The sequence below is a fragment of the Numenius arquata genome, chromosome 2 (genome assembly GCF_964106895.1).
Source record: "Numenius arquata chromosome 2, bNumArq3.hap1.1, whole genome shotgun sequence".
Lineage (NCBI taxonomy): Eukaryota > Metazoa > Chordata > Aves > Charadriiformes > Scolopacidae > Numenius > Numenius arquata.
This window is the reverse complement of record NC_133577.1, coordinates 10,228,975-10,250,222: the sequence shown is the minus strand read 5'-3', so window position 1 is coordinate 10,250,222 and position 21,248 is coordinate 10,228,975. Positions and strand designations below refer to the sequence as shown.

The window sequence follows — 21,248 nt, the reverse complement described above, 5'->3', positions numbered from 1 at the left end:
TTGTTAATACATGCCAATGCAGTTTTATATGAGAAGCAATAGTTCCATTCAAGAGAAACTGCATTTTTCCAGGACATCCGCAGTGAAGAAAACATCTCAGACCTCACATCCAGCAGTAAGTGCTACACAAACAGCAATGAAACATAACGGTATTTTTTATTACACTTGCAGTGCTTCTACTTGAATTTATCATGCCTTTAATTTGGTTCATCCCATTAAATGTAATGTATGACTACCATTTGCAGTGGTTTGTGTTTATGTTTGCATGCTTGTATATACTGAAATTTTTAAAAGGAAGCAATGAAAAAGGTTAACTCAAGATTCTAATTAGCTGTTCGAGAATATGCTTTTGAATGAGTTTCGAGCTATCCAGGCATGACAGTTCCTCCTGTAAAAGGAAGTGAAACATCTTTCCCACGGGCCCGATACAGCAAATGATATGTATTTGCCAAAGCGACTCTTCACAGTCTGAACAAACCCAAGAGATTTGGAAATAGGCAGGTCTTTGAAGTAAGATTTTAAAAATGAGTAGCTATTAACATTCTCACCTTAACTACATGCATTTTTAATATGTATACACTGGACAAAGTTAGCACATCCTTGAACAATTACCTGAAGTAGTACAGTATATAAAATTAGAGGATTACTTGTTATGTAATGCCAATAAAGACTGATAGATCCGTATCGATCAAAACCTTGTCTTATGTACAATGAATCGAAATAAGAGTGCAATGTTGCAGATACTTTGTGTTCCACTTATTTCAACTTTATCCCCTATTATTACAGCTTTTCAAAAAAATTCTAATGCTAAAGACCAATTTAAATGTGATTGTTAATATTTACACAGAATGTCTTAGAAAGCATAACCCAGACGGAGGACCGCCCTTTCTCTGTCGCTCTGATTCAAGACAAAACCTGCCAATTACACAGCCCCACTCGAAAGGCAGGACACCATTTCTAATCCTCATCACAGAGGTTTCAAACCATTTTTCTTCACCTGCTTTCCCAACAGTCCGGCTGATGTAACAGCAACAGTTCTCTCTTCCCAGCTGCACCGTTACCGTACTGCATAAATGTTCTCACCTGTCAAATGAAATCTGACTCTTTGTGCAAGAATAGCAGGCAGGTTTTTTAATGAATTTTTAAACCTGCCACTTCACTTCATGGCAAGTTTGTGAATGATTGCAGGTAGGTAAGTGATTTGAAAAAAAAAAAAATGCACTTAGACAACCGAGTTGTTCTCTATCGGTGTTAAAAACAGTATTTTGTTTTATAGACAAAAGCACATCCTATTCAGTCTTGTGACTTGCTCAGTCCTGCTGCTCTAAGTCAAGGACTGAGAATCACTGACTGAAAATAAAATACTGATTTAGAAGAGTCACGTGCAACTTGTGAAAATACTGCAAAAACTAAATTTTATCTTATTCTCCTTAAAAACTCTGAAATTTTCTAACAGTTAAGATAGTATTATCAATGTTCATTATTATAAAATAGTCAAAAGGAGCTGACTACAGCCATCAACACATTCAAGGAAGGTACTTTAAATAAGAGTACAATGTAGTTTCCACCACAGTGTTTTTCCAAAACGACTTTCAATCTGCAAGTTTCTAACCTTCCATTTACAACGTAGATTTATCTTGTAAGCCTGCAATCTGTATACCATTACCAAAACCAACTCCAGTAAAGTAAATTTTACTCGATGGCTTGTAATCATGTACGAAAGGGCAGCAGCTCTGTCTTACAAGCAGTTCTAAAACACTGCCCATTTGCCATCATTTACGTTCAAGTGCCTTGTGTACAGCTGCTCGGCTGCTCTCCTCTGCTGCAGGGTCATGTTCAGATACTCATTCAGATAGCTCTAATTTTAAATGCAAGCTTCTTTTTGTTTGCTGATTTCTTTTTCTTTCCCCCCTCGCACTTTTCCTCCCCGCCCCCCCCTCCCGCCTCCTCCCTATTACACAGAGGGCTACAGCCTTGGCTACGAAGCTACCAACCAGTTACACTCATTTACAAGAGAGAAACAGGCAGACAAAAGGTGACAGCAGATAATCATCATGGCATCAGCAAGTCTGCAGTTCTTTGCTTTTATTCTGGCTTTGTTTGGTGTTTTTGGAGACATCACGGCTACTTTGCTCCCAAACTGGAAAGTAAATGCAGATGTTGGTTCAAATATCATAACAGCTATAACACAGATGCAAGGGCTCTGGATGGACTGCACATGGTACAGCACTGGGATGTTTAGCTGTACCCTGAAATACTCCGTTCTCTCCCTCCCCGTCTACATCCAGGCTGCGCGGACCACCATGGTACTGTCTTGCATCCTGTCAGCCTTTGGGATCTGCATCACTACAGTTGGAATGAAATGCACAAAGTTGGGAGGGGACAGTGACAGCAAAAGCCACGCTTGTTTTGCTGGAGGAGTCTGCTTCATTCTGGCAGGAATCTTTGGATTAGTACCAACATCCTGGTACACGAGAGAAATTATTTCAAATTTTCTGGACCAGACCATTCCAGAGAGCAGTAAACACGAACCAGGAGGAGCGGTTTATACAGGATTCATTTCAGCAGGGTTTCTGCTTATCGCAGGTGTCATCTTCTGCACTTCCTGTTTTAAAAAGCAGCAAGGAGCATGGATTTACCCTCCAAAGCAGCACCACTTCCCATCCACGGAGCAGGAGAGTGATGCAGGTTACAACCTGAAGGACTACGTGTAAATACAGTGATTTCTATCCATTCAAGGGTGGTTTTTTTTTTGTGCTGTGTAGTTTGATTATTTCAAAGAATGTATAACATAGCACTTAACTTTTCTTATGTCTGGGTTGCAATGATGTTTAAGTAAGGTATTTCATTTATAGCAGCATCCACAAAAAGAATGAAGTAGGAAACAATGCTTAAGTCTGCTACAAGAGTACTTTTTTTCATTGATTTTTCAAACCATTCTTTTTGACTTTCCAAGTAACATTTAGTGAAGAAAAATGAACTATATTAAAATGTAACTGACAGTACAATTAACGTACTGATGGCTTGTTACAGCAAAGATGCTTAAAACTAACTGCTTTCTATTTAGCAAATCAGGCCATCAATAACATATGAAGTTTTATAGTGCATTTTACATTTTTATCTTTATTTTAATTACGGTGCAAGGAAGAAAAAAACCCAACCGCTCTCTGTTCAAGAAGCCCAGTTCAATGGTTTTTAAGTAACAGAGACATCTGCCTTTCATTTTCAGTTGTAAATTGCCTTGGTAATTAGATTTCTTAAAAAAAACAAAACCACACACACACAAACCAAACTAAAACAAAAAAGCACAATAAAAATCCATAGCCCTAAACCTTTGCTGCATTGTATATTCTACATATAAGGCTAAAGAATCAGCAGTACCATTCAGATCTTGCTAAAAATGGCTCTCCCGCCCCAAAGTGCCACCTGCTGTGGGTTCCATTTATTATTGTTGAAAGAAATGTCTACTGGGCACTCTCCAAGTGCTACTCATCTATCACTACACAATGAATGTTAGATTTGAGGAGCAATACAACAACAGAAACGTAACCATGACTATGAAAACACCTGCAAACTGTAACACACAGGATACAAACTAAATATGTATGTTCCAGAAAAATATGGAAGCCTTGTGGCTTACACTCGCTCAAAGTAGCTTTTAACAACTCAAATAACACAGCTACCATTTATTGTCTTCTCCATTTCTGGCCTTCTAAAAGAAGTTTAAGTCCTTTTAGTTATTCCAACAAGGCTTGTTTCAGGCCCACTACCATGTATTCTATTACTGTAAAAAGTAATATACAATACTGATTAAAAGCTTCCCCATTTAAATTTATTTTCTTAACCCCCTTATTTTGCTTAATAAGCTTTAACCTTTTCTTTAAACACATGGATTTTGTTTCATATTGGTCATTGGCAGAGTGTGTTCTATCTAAATGCTCCCCTAAATGAGATTCAAATTGATGTTAATTTACTAGCATAGGTAAGGAAATGAAAAGGGGATATGATACAGGCCTTTAAATTTAGGAATATGATAATGCTGGACCAGTCTTTCAACAAAACCAAGTGCTATTTATTTTGCATATTTATATACAACTTTCATTTTCCATATTATTAGGCGGAAATTCACTAAAACAGTATGAAGGGGCCTTAACATTATATGTATAGGTCATTGGTAAAAGTAAGATCTTCTGTTATAGCATTTGAGAAAGTGAAATATTTTATGCATCTAATATGTAAAAAGTCTTTTTTCTAATATACATAGAATGGAATTATGTCTTGCATGTACGCCTACTGTTATGTAGCCATTTTGAGTTTCCTATGTGTTCGTCGAGGAGCTTGTTTTGTACCACTGCTAATGCTAGTATCAGCAGTTTTTCAGTATTGCAGAGACTTAACTATGACCAAAAAGCCAAATTTTCTTTGTTTGGACACAATGCTGTGCAGCACCACTCCATTCCATAAAGCAAGTCTCAAGGTTCACAGCTATTGTTGAAGTAATAGTCATTCATCATGGAAATGAAGTAAACTACTCGGTCCCATAAACATAAATCTCCACCGTCAGTAATGGGTTTGATGTGACACTAAGCTGCGATCATTGCTATGTACACGAATTAAAACTAACATTTGTAAAATAAGAACTAAAGGTGTACGGGAGGGCGTAAGAGAAAGGTAATAATTGCATACTATGAGCAAAATGAAGTATTCATGGGTTACATGAGCAGCAAATTTTTCTTCCTAAAACTTTATACAGAAGTACCTGAACTTCTTTGTATACCTATGAAAAAAAAAAAAATCAAGCACTGAGCCCCTTCATTCATAATATCCTGCAAGACCTTTCAAAGAAGACAAAGATTCTAGGGTAATACCTAAAACTACATCAGTCTACGGCTAAAAGAACAGGGACAAAACAGAACAATCTACAACAGGAGTTTGAAGGAAACAAAATATAGTGAAAAGAGGTGCCACCAGTCTTAAAGATTTGTACTTTCTGCTTTTGCCACATAAGCAATACTTGTTTTAAGTCAAAGAAATCTATTAAATAAAAAAATGCTTGTCCTTAGCGGTACTGCCTTTTTTATTCAACAGGGCACCAACTGACCGTAGGATTTACTTATACTAAGACATTTGTCACAACTCTTGAGTTACGTCTCTCTCAGCCAACTATGGCCTTTGCAGTGCAGGGAAACGGGAATATCGGTTATAGCTTCTCAGTTCTGAGACACAGTCTGCATGTGGCTTCGACTACACTAACCTACTATGCCTTCAAATTGTACCCACCATTGAGAAAACACAACCACAAAATTGGAATTTTGGCCTTCCTGAACGCTATTTCAGATATTTAATAGTGAGATGACATCCTGAAATTGTTTTTCAAATCAGGTAGCAGACAGGAAAAAAACGCAAAATGCAAAGCAAAAAATACATCCTAAGCATAGTCATTTTTCTTCACCCCAGACTGCTGTCACAAATAGTAACCTAACATGTTTGAACGGTTACTTGCTCAAAAAATACTAACAGAATCTTAAATTATCATCAGAATGTGCCCAGATAGCAGCTTTAACATTAACAATAATGATAGAGGGAATGACCAAAGAGGCAATTTCCCAAGAGATAAAAGGACCAAAAGAGAGATTGTCTTAAGGGGGAAGGGAGATTTATTGATGAACTGAACCAAGCAGTTTAAGAGGAACTCTGAGAAGCTGCTGTTTCGTTGCCGAAATGGAACAGTAGAATTCCACGTGTATTCAGGGGAAAAGACCCCACTTGGTGTCAGACAAACATTTTTACAAAAAGATACATTCTTGTCCAAAATGCAGTTTAATTTATTTATTCTTGATACCTGTAATCATGATGGCTATTAATAAAAACCAGTGGTAGCAGACATGAGGGCAGCAAAAAAACAGTTCTCCTCTACTCATTCCAGAGCAGATAGAAAAGATTGTTACTTTTTTAAACATGCAGTGGGATGTAGGTGACAACATGCTATAGTGAATAAGAGGGAGTTAAATATGCTAAAGATGAGTAAGGTGAAATGTAAAGATTATAAACATGGTAAAATTAGAGACCTTTGACAAAGATGACAAATGAAAAGCTTTTCTTTATCAACATCTTTCAAAAGATCCATAAAATTTTCTAGGCACAATTCCCAAACTGTTTTTAAATGCAAACTGTAAAACTGCAGCCTTTCCAAAGATGCTACAATCCTAGCAGACTCTAGTCCTTGAATCAAATCTCCCTCTCAGAAATACCCACAGCAGTACACTGATCTTGCAGATAGATTTGAAGGTCAAAGCCAAGTCCTGAGGAACAAAACCCAAAAGCACCTTCTTGAAGCAAGTGTGCTCAGTTTACAGGTGTATCACATCACTCCTCTCCGTAGTATGGAGATGTTCAACTGAAGCACCCAACTGTGTTTTGTATTCAAAAGCAGATATATTGCCTGACTGACAAATTAACAAAAAAACCCCAAAGAAATATATCAAAAGCTTACCTCGGGCTTTGGAATGAAGGCTTGACCTGGAATTACAAAACGGTTTTCAACAGTGCAGAGATGCTGAGACATGATGGACAGTCTGCTGCGCTGCTTACCTCCTGGGTTAGCTGTAAGCCTCTAGTGAAGAATCAAAACAGGTGAATCAGTGAAACTGAATTAACCAAGTGGTCAGCTACATAAAAGCTTGATTTTCAGTACAAAGGCAAAGACAAATTAGAAAAGAGCAATTAATTGTAAAAAAATCACGTCAAAGTTTACACCCAGTTCATCTAGATTTCTTTTCTCCAAAGTAGCAGCATTTCACTAAGATACCATGCTAACTTTACAACCTCAGTCCTGAAATCAAGTGCACAAGAACAGGAGCTACTTGAACTTCTACAGAACTTAATGTCAAAAGAATTTTCTATGGGCACAAGAGAAGAGTAAAACTCTTTTGACTGCAGGATTCAAAACAAACATAACATCAGCTGACAGTATTCTCACATCCTTTCCTTCCACTGTTTCTGTATCAAGTATTCTTTTTTTTCCTCCTTCAAGATCAAACAAAGCTCTGTAAACTGAAAATCAGACAGAAAACAAAATTTCTTCATTAGCTAGTCTATGCTTACAAGTCCATGCTTACAATATACGCAAGGAAGTTGGACCTACTTTACATACATTGAGAATACCTAACAGTAAGAGCACTTAATACTTAAAGCTCAATTTAGTAATTATCTAATTTTCCCAAAACATTTCTTACAAAGAAAAATAAATTAATAAATTAAAATTTTTAAAGAAAAGTAGCTTGGACAGAGGTTTTCTACACTTTCATGAACTGGCAAGATATATGGTCTGTGCATTTTGCTACCACAAGCAAGATTTAAACATAAAAAGCATCCAGTAAAACAAGCCCCAAATGGTAAAAGACATTACACTAACTATGCAGAAATAGAACTTTGAAGATTCCTGTTAATAAAAACATAAACGATGAAAAGTAATTAGCATATCTGGTAACATCTGTACATCATGTATCTTCAGATGAAAAGCATACTTATAAAATGCTGCCATGCTTACAATAACTATCCCTGAAAAAGAAAACTAAACCTGTTGCTGAAGTTTTACTTTTTTTTTTAAACAACTCTCCTGAAAGGCAGTTTAAGTATCAGCATAGAGCAAAAAAAATACTTTTCAATGACTTTTCAGAAAAAAAAACTCAGTGATTTTTTGCCTACATCAGCATTTAAAACTACCTTCCTGAATGTTTCATTATTATCTATCTGCCATCTTTACTATTATCTGAAAAAAACCAGGCCTGGAAAGTCTAACAATGCAATCAGATTCCTGTTTCCTCAGCCTCTGCAGTGGAAATGAAACAGACCTAATGACAACGCTTATAGCCCTTCCAATGCCAATTCAAACAAGCCACGAATTCCCACAAAAAAAATCTAACAAGTCTCAGGTGGTTAAATCCTGCTTCCTAGCTACACATGGGATCATTTAAAAACATCCACCTCTGGGCAGTAAATCTTAAACCACATCAGCAGGAACATACTGGTGTACGACACTGCTCAAGGAACACAAAAATGCTGAGAATATACTTCTGTAACCTCAGCTATTTTTGTAGGTTTCTCCCCCTCGTTTCTCAAAATTTTCTTTGTCCCTACTTCTAAAATACGGATGGCATCTGAAATTGCACTAAGTCAATCATGCTGGAAGAGGTCAGCTAACTAGGTAACATTTTTGCATTTACTATTAAAATTTTAGCAAGGCATGAAGCAAAACCAAGATTCTGAAGCCTAACCTGGCATACAATCAAGGTGGTGGTACCTGACATCTGTTTTAAAGCTGCTCACTATCAGCCACTCTCAGTGAGAGTGTTCTTGAGTTGTTTTGTTTTGTTCTTCACTAAGCTATACCATATAATTGTCCCTTTCATAAACGCATATTAAAACATTATCAATGAATCTGCAGAATTGAACACAGCAATTAACCTACATGAAGAATTAGCAAAGCTGACCATATAAAGGCATATTAAACATGTTAGTAGACAAGCCACTTTCTGCAAAACAACTTTGTTTTAGAACATAAGCATTTATATTTAACCTATGTCAGTTATGAAAACATAATGGTAATTTTTCTTCTGTTTGCTGCTCAGAAATCTGAATTATTTTCCACTTTATTAGCACCTTTTGCCTAGTGTTCTAAACAGACAGCAGTGTTAGATACAAGATAATTAAGTATTCTGCTCTTCTAACACGCCTGTCTTCTAGATATCTAACAGTTTAGCACCCAACTCCCAGCCTGCAGATCATGTTGGCAGAGAAGTTCAGGCAAACTGCTCTCTGCCCAGTTTTACTCAAAATTAGAGGCTGACAAAGATTGTCTATTTAAACTGAAATACCACTCATTTTAATGGGAGTGGGCCAGAAAGTACCCAGCCTAGGTGGCAGATTTGAGGTGAAGCACTGAGGAATTTGGGGTAAGGTAAAAATTCTATCCACAAATTAAGTAACAATTGTACAAATTTAACCTACAGAGACAGAACTGCCGGTTCTCTTCAATGGTTTTAATCAATTTAATCAAATCGTATCAGAACAGAGTGGTCTGTAGTAGCAGGTCTATACTGACATAACTCATGCTAACGTAGTTGTGCCACAAGGAAACAGAAAAGCAGGGAACCACCACCAGCAAGAAAGGCAAAGGTATTTTCTACCTCTTATACTACCAAAAGTGAACGTGACCACAAATAACACAGAATGTTGTTTTATTTTCTTACTGCTAATATCAAGTTATTCTAATTGATTATAAAGCACATGGCTCCATTCCATGACAGCATGTTACCCTTCTGCTGAGCTCACAGAATAAACACTCAAGACTTTCTTTGGTATTGAGGCTTTTAGCTTAGAAACACCCAGTGAGGACATCAAACTTTGGAGTATAAGAAATTTTCCTTACAAGAATATAAATCCACATGTATAAAATATCAGTAGCAACTTATTATCTGCATTACACTATTCTCTGTTTCCTGGTACTGAATATGCCAATTACAATGGTAAACTTCAGCAGCTTCAGAGAGCCAGAAAGAGAGAGACACAGATTTTGATTAGCATCATTTCTCCTAATTGTAAAACAAAATAGCCTCTCTCAAACAAGTTTTTCATTATGTCAAATCAATTATGAAAGCACAAACCAGGAACTATGAACAATTTTGTCTTCACTGGACAATCTGTGTTTAAATAGATGTAAGAACAAGAATCAAGAGAAACCAGAATGTAAACTCAAGGACAATTAACACTGATTCATTGCATGACCTTGAACAATGTATCATTCAATTTCCTGGAGTTTTTAACTTCTCAGCTTGCTAAGCACAAGGAAGGTAAGAGTGCATGGTATTTTGCATCTCATTGAGCTGTGCTGGTTGCAGCAGCACTATAATCGGCATGTCACCAGTGGCATACACAGCTGGCTACAGCTATATAAAGTACAGAGTGCATTTATGCTCTCACTCCGTGCTGGGCCAGTTTTTTCACTGCTGTCACAAAACTTTGCGTCTTACCCATCATCACTTTGCATTTTACATCATAGTCCATTAGCCATATTTTGCAATGAGGTATAATCTCAAATGACATGAAGTCCTTCTGCAAAACAGATCTGGATTTTTCAACGCCTGAAACCACATGAGCTCAAAACTGAATTCTATCTTATTTGGTACCAAATGTTTGTCCCTGGTGTTCTCTAGAGCCACCTACTGGAACTACTTCAGTACTTGTCTTGAATCTTGACTGCAGGGCTAGAGTAATAACAGGAAAATATGGTTTTTCTATGACCCCCAAAAATGACAGCAGACATGCCACTTGCATATACAATTATTACTAATTTACATAGTGAAAAAAAAACCACAGTAAAATTTTCCTATTAGAATTTTCACTTTGAAAGATTAGAATTAAAACAATATACACACTTAGGTTGCACACAGAAAATCAGGTATTTACTAACACTGGAGTAATTAGAAATTCAGTTTTCTGACTGATGTGCAATTCCTTATTTTTTCTGTTTTTTTTAAAAGCAAGTGAGATGCTGGTAAGAAGCCTTACTGCTTTCATAAATACAAAGCAGAAAGTCTTCCAGTCTCTATGTTATGTTTCATACAATGGCAACAGAACTAAACTGTTAAGCCTGAACGCATTGTGGAGTAAGTCATCCTGTATCAACTGATCTAGAATGAACACTACTACAGAGCAGGTAAGTTTGGCCTTTTTTGAGAATCTAACTATTGAGACAAAGTAAAATCTCCATTTGCTCTTGGACCTGCTGTGGCAGAACTCAAATGATGCATTTTTACACACACGAGACTGGCAGCAATCCATTACTAATTCTTATATCAGGTCTCGTTCAAAAAAGCCAGAATCAGTTTCCACGGTCTTGACAAAACACTCCCTGTGTTTTAAGTGTTTGATCACAACTGGAAATAATGCTAAACCTGCAATTTTTCCTGATTTCAAGGAAGGTGTCTTTTTTTAAAAAAAAATTGTAATTAAGAGGGCAAAGGAAATAACATTGAGCGTATTTCTTGAGATGATTGAAAGGAAAGGAAAACCAGACTGATGAAATGGTGCATGAATGACTGCGAGAGAAGAAATATAGTTAAAAGACAGAAAAGTGCTGCAGAAATCATGTCGAAGAAATCATCAGACTTCAGAAAAGAACAGATTAAGTACCTCAAGGAAATATACCTCTATAAGAAATTAAAAAAAAATAAAATATATTTATGTGCCCGAAAGGATCAGAGGATTGAGGTTAACTCAATAATAAAATTCATAATCTACAGCCACAAAAACTAAAAACAGAAACAACTCTTTCCTCTCTTCTTAAAGCCAAATAAGATTGGGTTTGTACTTTTAAACAAAAGATTGCATGTGAACAAATATTTGTTCAATTTAGCATCTTTAAAATTTTGGGGAAACAGTAACATCTTACCTCTGCAACCTCCTTCTGAAAAGTCAATGTCATCTGTGTCCTGCCATAAATAAAAGGTCCATCCTTTTTGGAAACATTTTCAAGCCATTTGATGATTAAAGGAGTTGAAACACTGAAGGGCAGATTCCCAATGATATGTATTTCTGGCGGATCTATCAACATTTGATTGAAAAAAAACCAAAAAACAACTGTTAAAAAGTTTTGGATAAGATTTTGCCAGAAAAGAACAAGTAAGAAAGAGATGTGCATATCAAACCTAGACTTCAAATATGAAAACGATTTTTATCATGCCACGCCAAAATTATGCCTTTCCATTTATACTTGTCTTATACTGACAAAACTGTTACTATTCTCAGTAATTAGTTGGAAAAAAGTGGTTAGGTTTGGTTCTCATTTACATTTGAATAAATCAGTAGCTTTCAGCTGATTTTCAGCTGATCAGTAGATTTCAGCTGAGCTACTCCAGAATTGCAAAACTGTAACAACAGGAAAACCACAGTAGCCTTTCCATGATTTTCAACTACGACTATTAGGCACAGAGTAAATAGCCACAGTCATCTTTCTGCCCAACACATTCGTCCCAGGGGCTTTTTACTGAGACTTCATAATTCTCAAAACAATCACCCACCTCAAACTGAGCAGAGCACTCCTTCTGTATAGAACCCTCTGAAATCAAACGGTCTTAGAGCAAGTACAAGACTTAGCCATAAGAAATTATACGTATTGTTTAATTATGTATTGTACCAGTATATATGTGTTGTACAACACAAAGGAGGCATTTCATTAGTGGGGATCCTTATGTCTTATACGGGAGTACAATAGAAACGAACAAAAGCATGTCGTCATTTCTTAGATACTACAGCATTTAATAACGTAAATAAGACATAATATCAAATTCAAACTGGTTTTGTGGCACACTTTACTTACGCACTTTCTAGGTTGTGCTATTTCTAGCATATTTGTGATCTTACACATATATCAGAGATGGTTAAGTGTTTTTCTGAAATCCACCAGCCTTTCAGATTTTCATACAGCAAAAGTATATCTTACATCTAATTAGTTAGCTCCAAAGACAATAATGACATACATATATTCAAGAAAAGTAAACTTTTAAGAACTGAACTACACCTTCTCACATGCATTTACTCATAGTTTTGTTTTGTGAAGCACTTAACTTTTGCAGTGAGGCAAATATGGCATAGAATTTTTCGAGATGAACATAATGTGTGGCAAGATCTTTTATGTCCTAAGTCAGAAAGCGGTCTACTGTTCTTCAGGCACTACAGACAGTGACTCTATCTTAAATTAAGAAAATTGGAAAGGGACCTAGGAGGTCATCTCTGATTTATCTAATACTAAAACATGTTCTCAAAGGGAAGTGAAATGGAGTCCTACAAGAACCTCAGATTTGAAAAAAAAAAACCATCTCTGATTAGATTCTACTTTTGCCAAAGATATCCTGCTGAAGCCAATGCAATGAGTAAATTAAATTTTTGAGGACAAGTTTCAAAGAGAGTTACAGGAATGTCTTCAGTGGAACGACAGCAGTGGTGGTGGTTTCTGGCTTCTTCAAAAAGAAGAAGCAGCTGGGACGAAAGTAAACAATTTGATTTGCTTTTGTACTTCCCAAGAGATATTATTGTACAGTCAAGTCATCCTAAGGTTAATAACTGCAAAGTTCCTCAATAATGTTGACTGAGTGTCACACAAATTCCATTGTTTGTCTTTGAAGAGGAAGATGATTCTCTCTCTCCTCTAGAAAGGGTTAGCTCACCCTTCTCTTCTTACCTTCAAAACATACCAGAAGAGAGAGAGTAACACCTGCACTGAGTGAACTCCAACAATATCACCACACCTAAGACAAACTCAGAAGCCTTAAAAATTAAATAAACCAAACCCAAATACTAACCGTCCTCCCAGTTCTTCTTTAAATGCTTTGGAAAAGCCTTCTCCATCTTATATGTCAGAATATCTCCATGAACAATGCGCACTTTTCCTGGAGCTGCTTCAGAGAGCATCTGTTTGTAAGCAAGCAAGTAGAATTCACACTGAGTATTAACCAAACTCATTTCCAGCTTCAGCCACAGAAGGAATGAAACCTTTGCTATATATTTATCTTCCATATACAAAAAAAGCACAATAGCAGTTAAACCTGAGCACACTGTTAGTAAGTATATACTTTCAAAAAGCAAACACTAACAAAAAAAGTTTAATGTGTGATTCTGTAAATGCTTACTATTCACAGCTGTAGAATTCTTAATAGGGAATTTAAACCTGAAAAGACTGCTAATAGTCTCTTCAACACGAAACAATTAACAACCCCTGGGCCACTAATAGGACCCCACCTGATCTACGTAATAATGCAAGCAGCAGGTTTTGAAAAGTTTTTAGATCCATTACCTATGGAAACATGGCTCATGTTGTTTATTCTGTCTCCCCCGTAGCTGTAGGGTCTATTATCCAATTTTAGCCGTATGTGGTACAAGACTGCAGAAATATTCAGTCATTTTTTCTTTTACATGAAAAAGGGGAAAATATTCTCTTAATACACCCTGTAGTAGTCTGAACTCACACCATTAGAAACCATGGAGTTCCCAAAAATGGAGGAATGAATACCTAGCAGTAGAGGAAATCTCAAAAATTCGTATCGTTAGACATTACAAAATCCACTCTGTTGTCAACTTCTCTATCCCACTTCTGCAGCTTATCTAGTATTTAATAAATGCTGAAATGCAAACGCAGAACCAGCTGTAGCTTGATGACCAATTCTTTCATTTCTGCTATCAGGTTACACAATCAAAATCAGTTAAGTTTTTTACCGTTGTACTCATATTTTCTCTTACAACATGAAACTATGCATAAACAGCATAATTCAAAAGCAAAGTCTACTTTTACAAAGATGACATCTGGGGATATTTATTGTTCCTAAGTCAGAATGTCTTAAAGAACAATTTTGCTTCCGCACAGAAATCCAAATCCATAAACAGTTAAGTGCTAGTGGCTTAACTACCCAAATAAACTGCTCACCATTGTTAGTTTCAACTTCAATCTCAATCACATTAATATGCTCAGGGGCACAAACAGCTTTCACAGGTCTCTGAGCCAAAGGAAAGTGCTGCTTTCTCATACTGCTTACAAAATGTTTGCAAGACATTTTTTTGAGTAAAAGGTTTTTTTAACTTCAAAACATCTAAATTATGTGTAGAGTACTAAAAAAAAAATGCTTAACTAAAAACTAAGTGTTCCTACGTATTTTAAATGCAATTATTTCCAACTAGAAAAAATAAATCTAACATCAACTCAAAACCACTTAACAGATTTTTCAGCATTAAACAAGCAATTATATTACATACAAATTCACTAATCTGCCATTTGTCAAATCTTTCTTTGAAGCTGCTATAAATGCTATAATAGGATGAAAGATAATGTAAGATCAATAAAGTTAGAAAACAGCGTATTAGGAAGCAGGCAGCTGCCTACACAACAATGGATTATTAACATATATTGTTTTTTAATAATGGTTTTTGTGTCAAGAGAAGTTTGGGTGTTTTTCAGTGTCATGCAAGATAACTGAGTACTGCATTTAATTTGTGAGCAAAAAATCACAGTTGTGTATTTCTAATTTGAAATAAAGACTCAGAAACCCACTGAAACTTTCCCCATTTTTAGGCCAATGTGTGCACCCAACACAGTTCTAGGAGCTCTTGTGCTCCAAGTACATGAGCCAAGTGATTCTCCATCATACAGATTCTCTTCTTCTTCTCTTTGGTTCACAACCAAAAAGGCACGAAGAAAACATAAAGGATATATAGTTTAAAAAGTGAAATGGTGTTCCGGAAAGAATTCTATATTCAATCCACTCTCTGGTTGAGAGCGCCCTTCCTCTCTCCTCATAAATCCTTCCAGCCTAACAACTATTAAGGCATATGGCACAGGGAGGTTGTAATTCTTTAAAAGTGAGACAGACTCTCAGCTTGTGTAACTGTTACTCTGAACACATATGTTCTTCACTATAGTTCCCTTTTGCAGTAAAGAGCATCCCAACTTCAGTTTCGTGATAGAGATCACAGCCTGGAAAACAGCTAATGAAACACGCTGTATGATTTATGTCAGTGATTTTATAAGTATCTAAAAAGACGTTTTTAAAATAACAATTGAGAACTGTTACTTAATCTTTGACATTTTCTGTTATTCAAATCTCAACCCTTTCATAAGCATTTGGTTTTGATAGAGCTTTGAATGGGAAACTAAGAAAAAAAAAAGGTATTACAACCCACATTATCACAAAAGAGATTCTGTTATGTATCATCTTATTTGGAGGGAAAAAAAAACACCACCAAATTTAAAACTATGGATGCAATATATTTCTTGCTTATTCCCATCCACTGTTACCAAGTTATAGCATCTTTATATTCAGTAACCTCATTCAGATATATTGATTTCTACTATGAAGACATTGCTAATGCAACACAGTAACTAATGTTAATTCTCTTGAATAGCAAAGATGATTACATACCAAAAGCTCGTAATAGACCCTGGAAAGCATACTTTTATTCAGAGAAATCTGTTGCAGTGGCTGCACTTCGGAAGATCAGAAAAGTTGTCTGAAGTACTTAAAAAACTCTGTAAACTGAAGTAAGTAGCATTTCATCTCATATTCTCTCCAATCCCAAAACAGTTCTTAAAATCTAAAACAAAAATGCAGATTTGCCACCACTCAAGGAAAGTGAAAACACAAAGTTTTCACACTTCATAAGTTAAAGGTGGCATACTGTAAATTATGTAAATTACTGTAGGGCTAACCCTACAAAGACATAATTACATGCATATTCAGGTTTAAGGTTATATGCAGTTTCATTTGTAACATATTATTATTGTTCTAGAAAGAGATGGTATCAGTTCTCAAGTGAGAGATTTTCACCCATTGATTTTCACTGCTGACTTACTACAGAAGACACAGGGCAATATAAGGAAAGCCCTTTGAATTGCTATGATTTGAGGTTGAAGAGGCACAAGAAAACAGCCAAATCTGAAGAGATTTTGGACTCTATTTTTCCTGCTAGATTTATACAGCCAAATTCTATAAACATGGAAGCTTAACAGCAACACAAGTAGATGGTATTTGAAAAATGTCACAAAGACTTACGAACTTACACCAGCTTCAAAAGAAAGGAACAATATTTTAAGTGAGGCTTTTTTAAAATGTGGAATAAATGCTTGCTTCTTCTATGTCTGTATGTTAATCTGTATTGAACTATATTAACTGGACATCTACATTCATAACTTTATAAGCTTTAAAGCATAATTAAAATGAAAAGTAAGACCAAAGGACATTACGTTCAGCCTTCAAACTATTATTTCACCTGCACGGATAGACCTTTAAAGCACCTGAAACATCTCAATATGAAAAAATGAGGCAGGCCTCAGCCTTAATTCAGTTGCAGGATCCCCTGAAGAGATAATGGGCATTTAAATGAACAGGAATATGAGAAAGCAGGAGCAATTAATTGCTATACTGTGTATATTCATCTTCAAACAAATAACTCTGGTTTAAGCCAAAGAAGCAAAACCTCTTTTCAATTCTGAGATCTCAACAAGATACTTAGAACCCTTCTCTTTTCTTAATATATTCTTATTCAATGTTGTTGATACATTTATGCAAACTATTCTCCAGATGGTACCTGCAATCCTGGAATAAATCGAGCATCTTTTTCAATTAAAAGGAGTTGTTCGACACCAGCACTGAGAATGGATCTGGTAATACCTCCTGGCCCAGGGCCCACTTCGCAAACATGGGCATTTTTCAGCTCACCAGCTTGTCTCACTATCTTGTCTGCAAGACACAAAGAACATACTAAGCCTTTATTCTCCAAAAGATCCAGCTTACTAAGATAAACTCATTGTTTATTGTTAAAGCACAAGTGTGCTTATCTCAGAACAGACACAAACAGTGACACATCCCAGTTAAATGATCACATGCCTGCCAGACTGCACAGAATTCAGATTTGTTTCATACTACAATCTACGCTCAGCTGTTTAAAGATGACTATTTTCAGTTTAATGGCTTTAATATACATTGTTGCTAATTACAGAATAAAAAAAAAAAAAGAGAAAATTATTTATCATCTCTAAACTGGCAGTACTATTCTCCTCCTGCAAATAAGCACTTGTGTTCAGCGCCCTGAAGTCTCACTACTTATCCTTAGAAAGGTATTTCAATAGAATACCTCTATTTCAAGGAAACTTAAGAAGCAAAAAGGATACAGTGAAGCTCTATGAAAATTACAATACATACAGAGCAATCATTTTTTGCCTTATTTTTTGAGGAAGGAGCTGGAGTAAAGTGAAAATTGGAATATAGGCCACCAGTGGTTATAGAAAATGAGGCAGTTGAAAGATGAGGAAAGAGGAAGGATACAACATTGGAAGACATTACAGCCAGGAAAGAAAACTGATTAAGGATTGACAAAGGATTAAAATAAGGATTAAAAATGTAGCTAATGAAATAAAGTGATCGCTAGGAAGCATGGAGAGAAGGATGCTGGGAGAAATTATACTGCACACTCCACAATTTCTTAAGTATGCAATAAAACCAAGAAATATCTGAAGACTCGCCTACTTAGAAGGTTTTACTAAATGCATGCAGACATTTTCATTCCAGCGCAAGATTCCAGTTATTCAGGTAGCGGAACCGAGTTTCATGTTCATATCCTAAATCTTTATCAACCTGAATGCAATCAAATCATCAGCTGCATGAAGCTGCACCGCATTTATCGCTGCAAACCCCAGCTACCACTAGGACAGTCAAGAAACTCACCACTGACTGAACAGTGCCAGCTCTGTCACACATTGCTGACATGACGCTGGAAATAACTGGAATTGTTCAGAACAATGTAACTGGTTCAAAAAAAGCTACAACATCTCTGATAAACTGAAACAAACAACCTTCCTAACAACGGTATACAGTAAATTAAACTGTACAATGAGTTACAGTACTTTTTATGATACGTAACAATCTGAAAAAACCACTCATTTTTTAATCCGACTTAGAAACTATAATAGTACCTGAATGATAAAAGTATTGATTGCACTTAAATCAATAGCCCATGTTTTATACAGGAATATAGTTTCTACCTAAAAAATTAATCTATAATTTACAAAGATTTCTATGCCTTTACATGTAAAATCAATTCATTTAAGCTAAAACTACTTTAAAAAGAATTCTTTAAAGGTTTACCATTGAGCTGTCATGAGTTTGACAGATGTCATCGCGCGAACATCATCTCCTTAGCTAGAATCTGGATTCTGAAGAAAACTGGGCTACATGCTTTTATAGTAGCTAAAAATATTAGAATAAAATATTTAACCTGTCAATCGCAAATCCAGTAGAAAGTTCTGGGAAAGTTGTTTCTGTGCTTTAAGGCGAAAAAGTTTAATAATCTCTCCAACAGTTGGCAGGGGAGGCAGATGGAAAGCCGCCACCTTTCTTGGAACAGCCATAAGGCAAAGCTCTTGTTCCTTCCTCCTAGAGAGACATTGAAAAGATGATTCTAGTATACGGCATAAACTCTAACGTACTTAATATTAAAAATGCTAAATTTACAAACCAAGACATGATTTACAAGCCACTACACAAGTGCTAAATTTTAAACATGAGTATTTTGTCTACTGTGTGCAGTGCTTACGCTAACCATGTCCATGCAGGATTGGGCAAGTCTTGTTTTGTAGCTTTGCCGAAACATCAGGTAAAACAAAAACCCTCTCACAACTGTTCGATGTCGATCTTTTCGTTACTTCAGATTCAGAAGAGAATCATTAAGGATAATCTGCTTGAATTCACGGCATTGCATAAAGAAAGATTATACTTAATTGAAGTGTCCCTGAATAATTTTTTTTTTTTTTTTTTTTATTACAGAATCATCTGGTTTTCAAAGCAGAGACATAGAATCATAGAATGGTTCGAGTTGGAAGGGACCTTAAAGATCATCGAGTTCCAACCCCCCTGCCATGGGCAGGGACACCTCCCACTAGAGCAGGTTGCTCAAAGCCCCATCCAGCCTGGCCTTAAACACTTCCAGGGATGGGGCATCCACAGCTTCTCTGGGCAACCTGTCCCCAGAGGTTGCCGGGAGCCAACCTCGGAATCCCAAGTGTAAACAATCGCATTAGCTAATTAATTAATTAGTAAATAAATGAATGAATGAATCGCTTCGCCTCTCTCTGCTGGCACCCACCACCCCCCGGCCGGAGGAGGGCCGCCATCCCTCTCACCGGCCCCGGCGGCCCCTCCGGTAACGGCCCCGCCCCGTGGCCTCTCACGCCCCCCGCGGGAGGGCGCCGCAACGCGCATGCTCCCGGCGAGAGCGCCCCGCGGGGTGGCAGAGGGCTGGGGGCCGCGTAGGCGCAAACGCCGCCAGCGTGGCTTGGGGGAACGGGGTCGCGCGACGGGCGGGGCGGAGGTCGCCGCGCGGCCGCTCGCGCTTCTCCTCCCTCCGCTGCTCGGAGGGGGACCCCCTCCCGCGGCGCGCGGCTCCTTACGGTGTAAGGCGGGAGCGAACCCGGAAACGGAAGTGCTTCTCCTCGGCCACGCACCTGTCGTAAATGCGCATGCGCTTGTGTCAGCGCACTGATTGGCTCCGTGTCCCGGGGAGGGAGGGCCGCGCATGCGCCGCGAGGCGGGTATGGGGCAAGCCGCTGCCCTGCGTACGCACGCGCGGAGGGTGAGAGGCTGTGGGGACTGCGCGTGGCTCCCCGCGTTAACGGAGCAGCTCGGGGCGGCCTTGGAGGCCGTTCCGCACGCACAATGTAAACCTTTCAGAGAGCTCTCGCTTGCCTGCTGCTGCTAGGGAGGGCTCTTGCCGTATCCCCGCAGTAGGCCCCCGAGCCGAGGCCCCCTTGGGGCTGTAGGCCCCGCTGGCCGGGTGGGCCGCAGCGGTGGGCCTGAAGTGGCGGTGTGGTTCTGGGTGTGTGCTAGCACGTCAAAGATGATTCTAGGCAATAAAAAAAACCACCAAGAAAAAAAACGACGACCCGCTGGCAGTCGTCATTGTGGGTTGAAGTGTAGTTTATCCATTTCTGTGGTAACCCGATTAGTCTGACACCCTCTCAGATGGGTAGAACTGTTACTTGCAGGCTCCAGGGGCAGGCACGTGGGTGTTGATGGTATGTTTTAATAAGACATGGGAGCTGAGTGGGAATGCAGATTTGCAGATATGTCTGGAATTGAGTTTGACATATATTTACAATGGAGCTCTGGGTTGGTTTTCTTTTTTTTTTTTTAGTTTGAGCCAATTGCTAGGCAGTTTTTCAGCTAGTCTGGATACCGCACAAATGTCTGGCTCTGCTTGTTTTTGTGTATCTAGAGATTAATTTTAAGAGTGTGGTCAAACCTGTTGTTCTCTTTATTTCCCTGAAAATTTGAATGTTGAGTGTTTCAGTGTATCTGAATTTATTTAACTGGAGCCGTACAACACGCATGTCTTGATCTGACAGGGAAATTAACATTGAAGAAACATTTAGTACTTGTGTTCTTATGAGTAACTATGTTATATAAATTCAGCTGTTGCATGTTGCAACAGAATTTTGGCTACCGGATACTGTACCAACATATAAATGCATGTGTTTCTATATACGTGCATATATATTTGTATCTATGTATGTATTCTTAAAACACTGTCCAGTTTTGCTCATCCAAAAATTCACTGGTAGCGTCAGAAGCCATTTTGGCAGAGTATTTCTGCAGTATCTTTTGTCACAGCAGATTAAGGATGTTCCCTTCTCCACAGCACTTTTGAAC

General features: G+C 37.6%; 2 protein-coding genes across 2 annotated transcripts in view; one reads left to right on the top strand and one right to left on the bottom strand.

Annotated features, from left to right (window-relative positions):
* Positions 1-20,006, bottom strand: part of TFB1M (transcription factor B1, mitochondrial) — a 28,148-nt gene extending 8,142 nt beyond the window's left edge. The window contains exons 1-6 of the mRNA XM_074162208.1: positions 19,724-20,006; positions 18,820-18,977; positions 17,134-17,285; positions 13,362-13,470; positions 11,453-11,604; positions 6,494-6,613 (exon numbers count right to left, since the gene is read on the bottom strand). Coding sequence (XP_074018309.1) covers positions 6,494-6,613; positions 11,453-11,604; positions 13,362-13,470; positions 17,134-17,285; positions 18,820-18,952 — 666 coding nt within the window. The 5' untranslated portion in view covers positions 18,953-18,977; positions 19,724-20,006. The remainder of the gene's footprint in view (positions 1-6,493; positions 6,614-11,452; positions 11,605-13,361; positions 13,471-17,133; positions 17,286-18,819; positions 18,978-19,723) is intronic.
* CLDN20 (claudin 20) lies at positions 2,055-2,714 on the top strand. Its single transcript, XM_074144272.1, has one exon. It carries the CDS (start codon positions 2,055-2,057, stop codon positions 2,712-2,714), a length of 660 nt encoding a protein of 219 aa, XP_074000373.1.
* Positions 20,007-21,248: the final 1,242 nt, after the last annotated feature.

What these genes read in the sequence shown, in the direction of transcription:
- CLDN20 (XM_074144272.1), top strand. Translation starts at nt 2,055, where the DNA reads ATGGCATCAGCAAGTCTGCAGTTCTTTGCTTTTATTCTGGCTTTGTTT.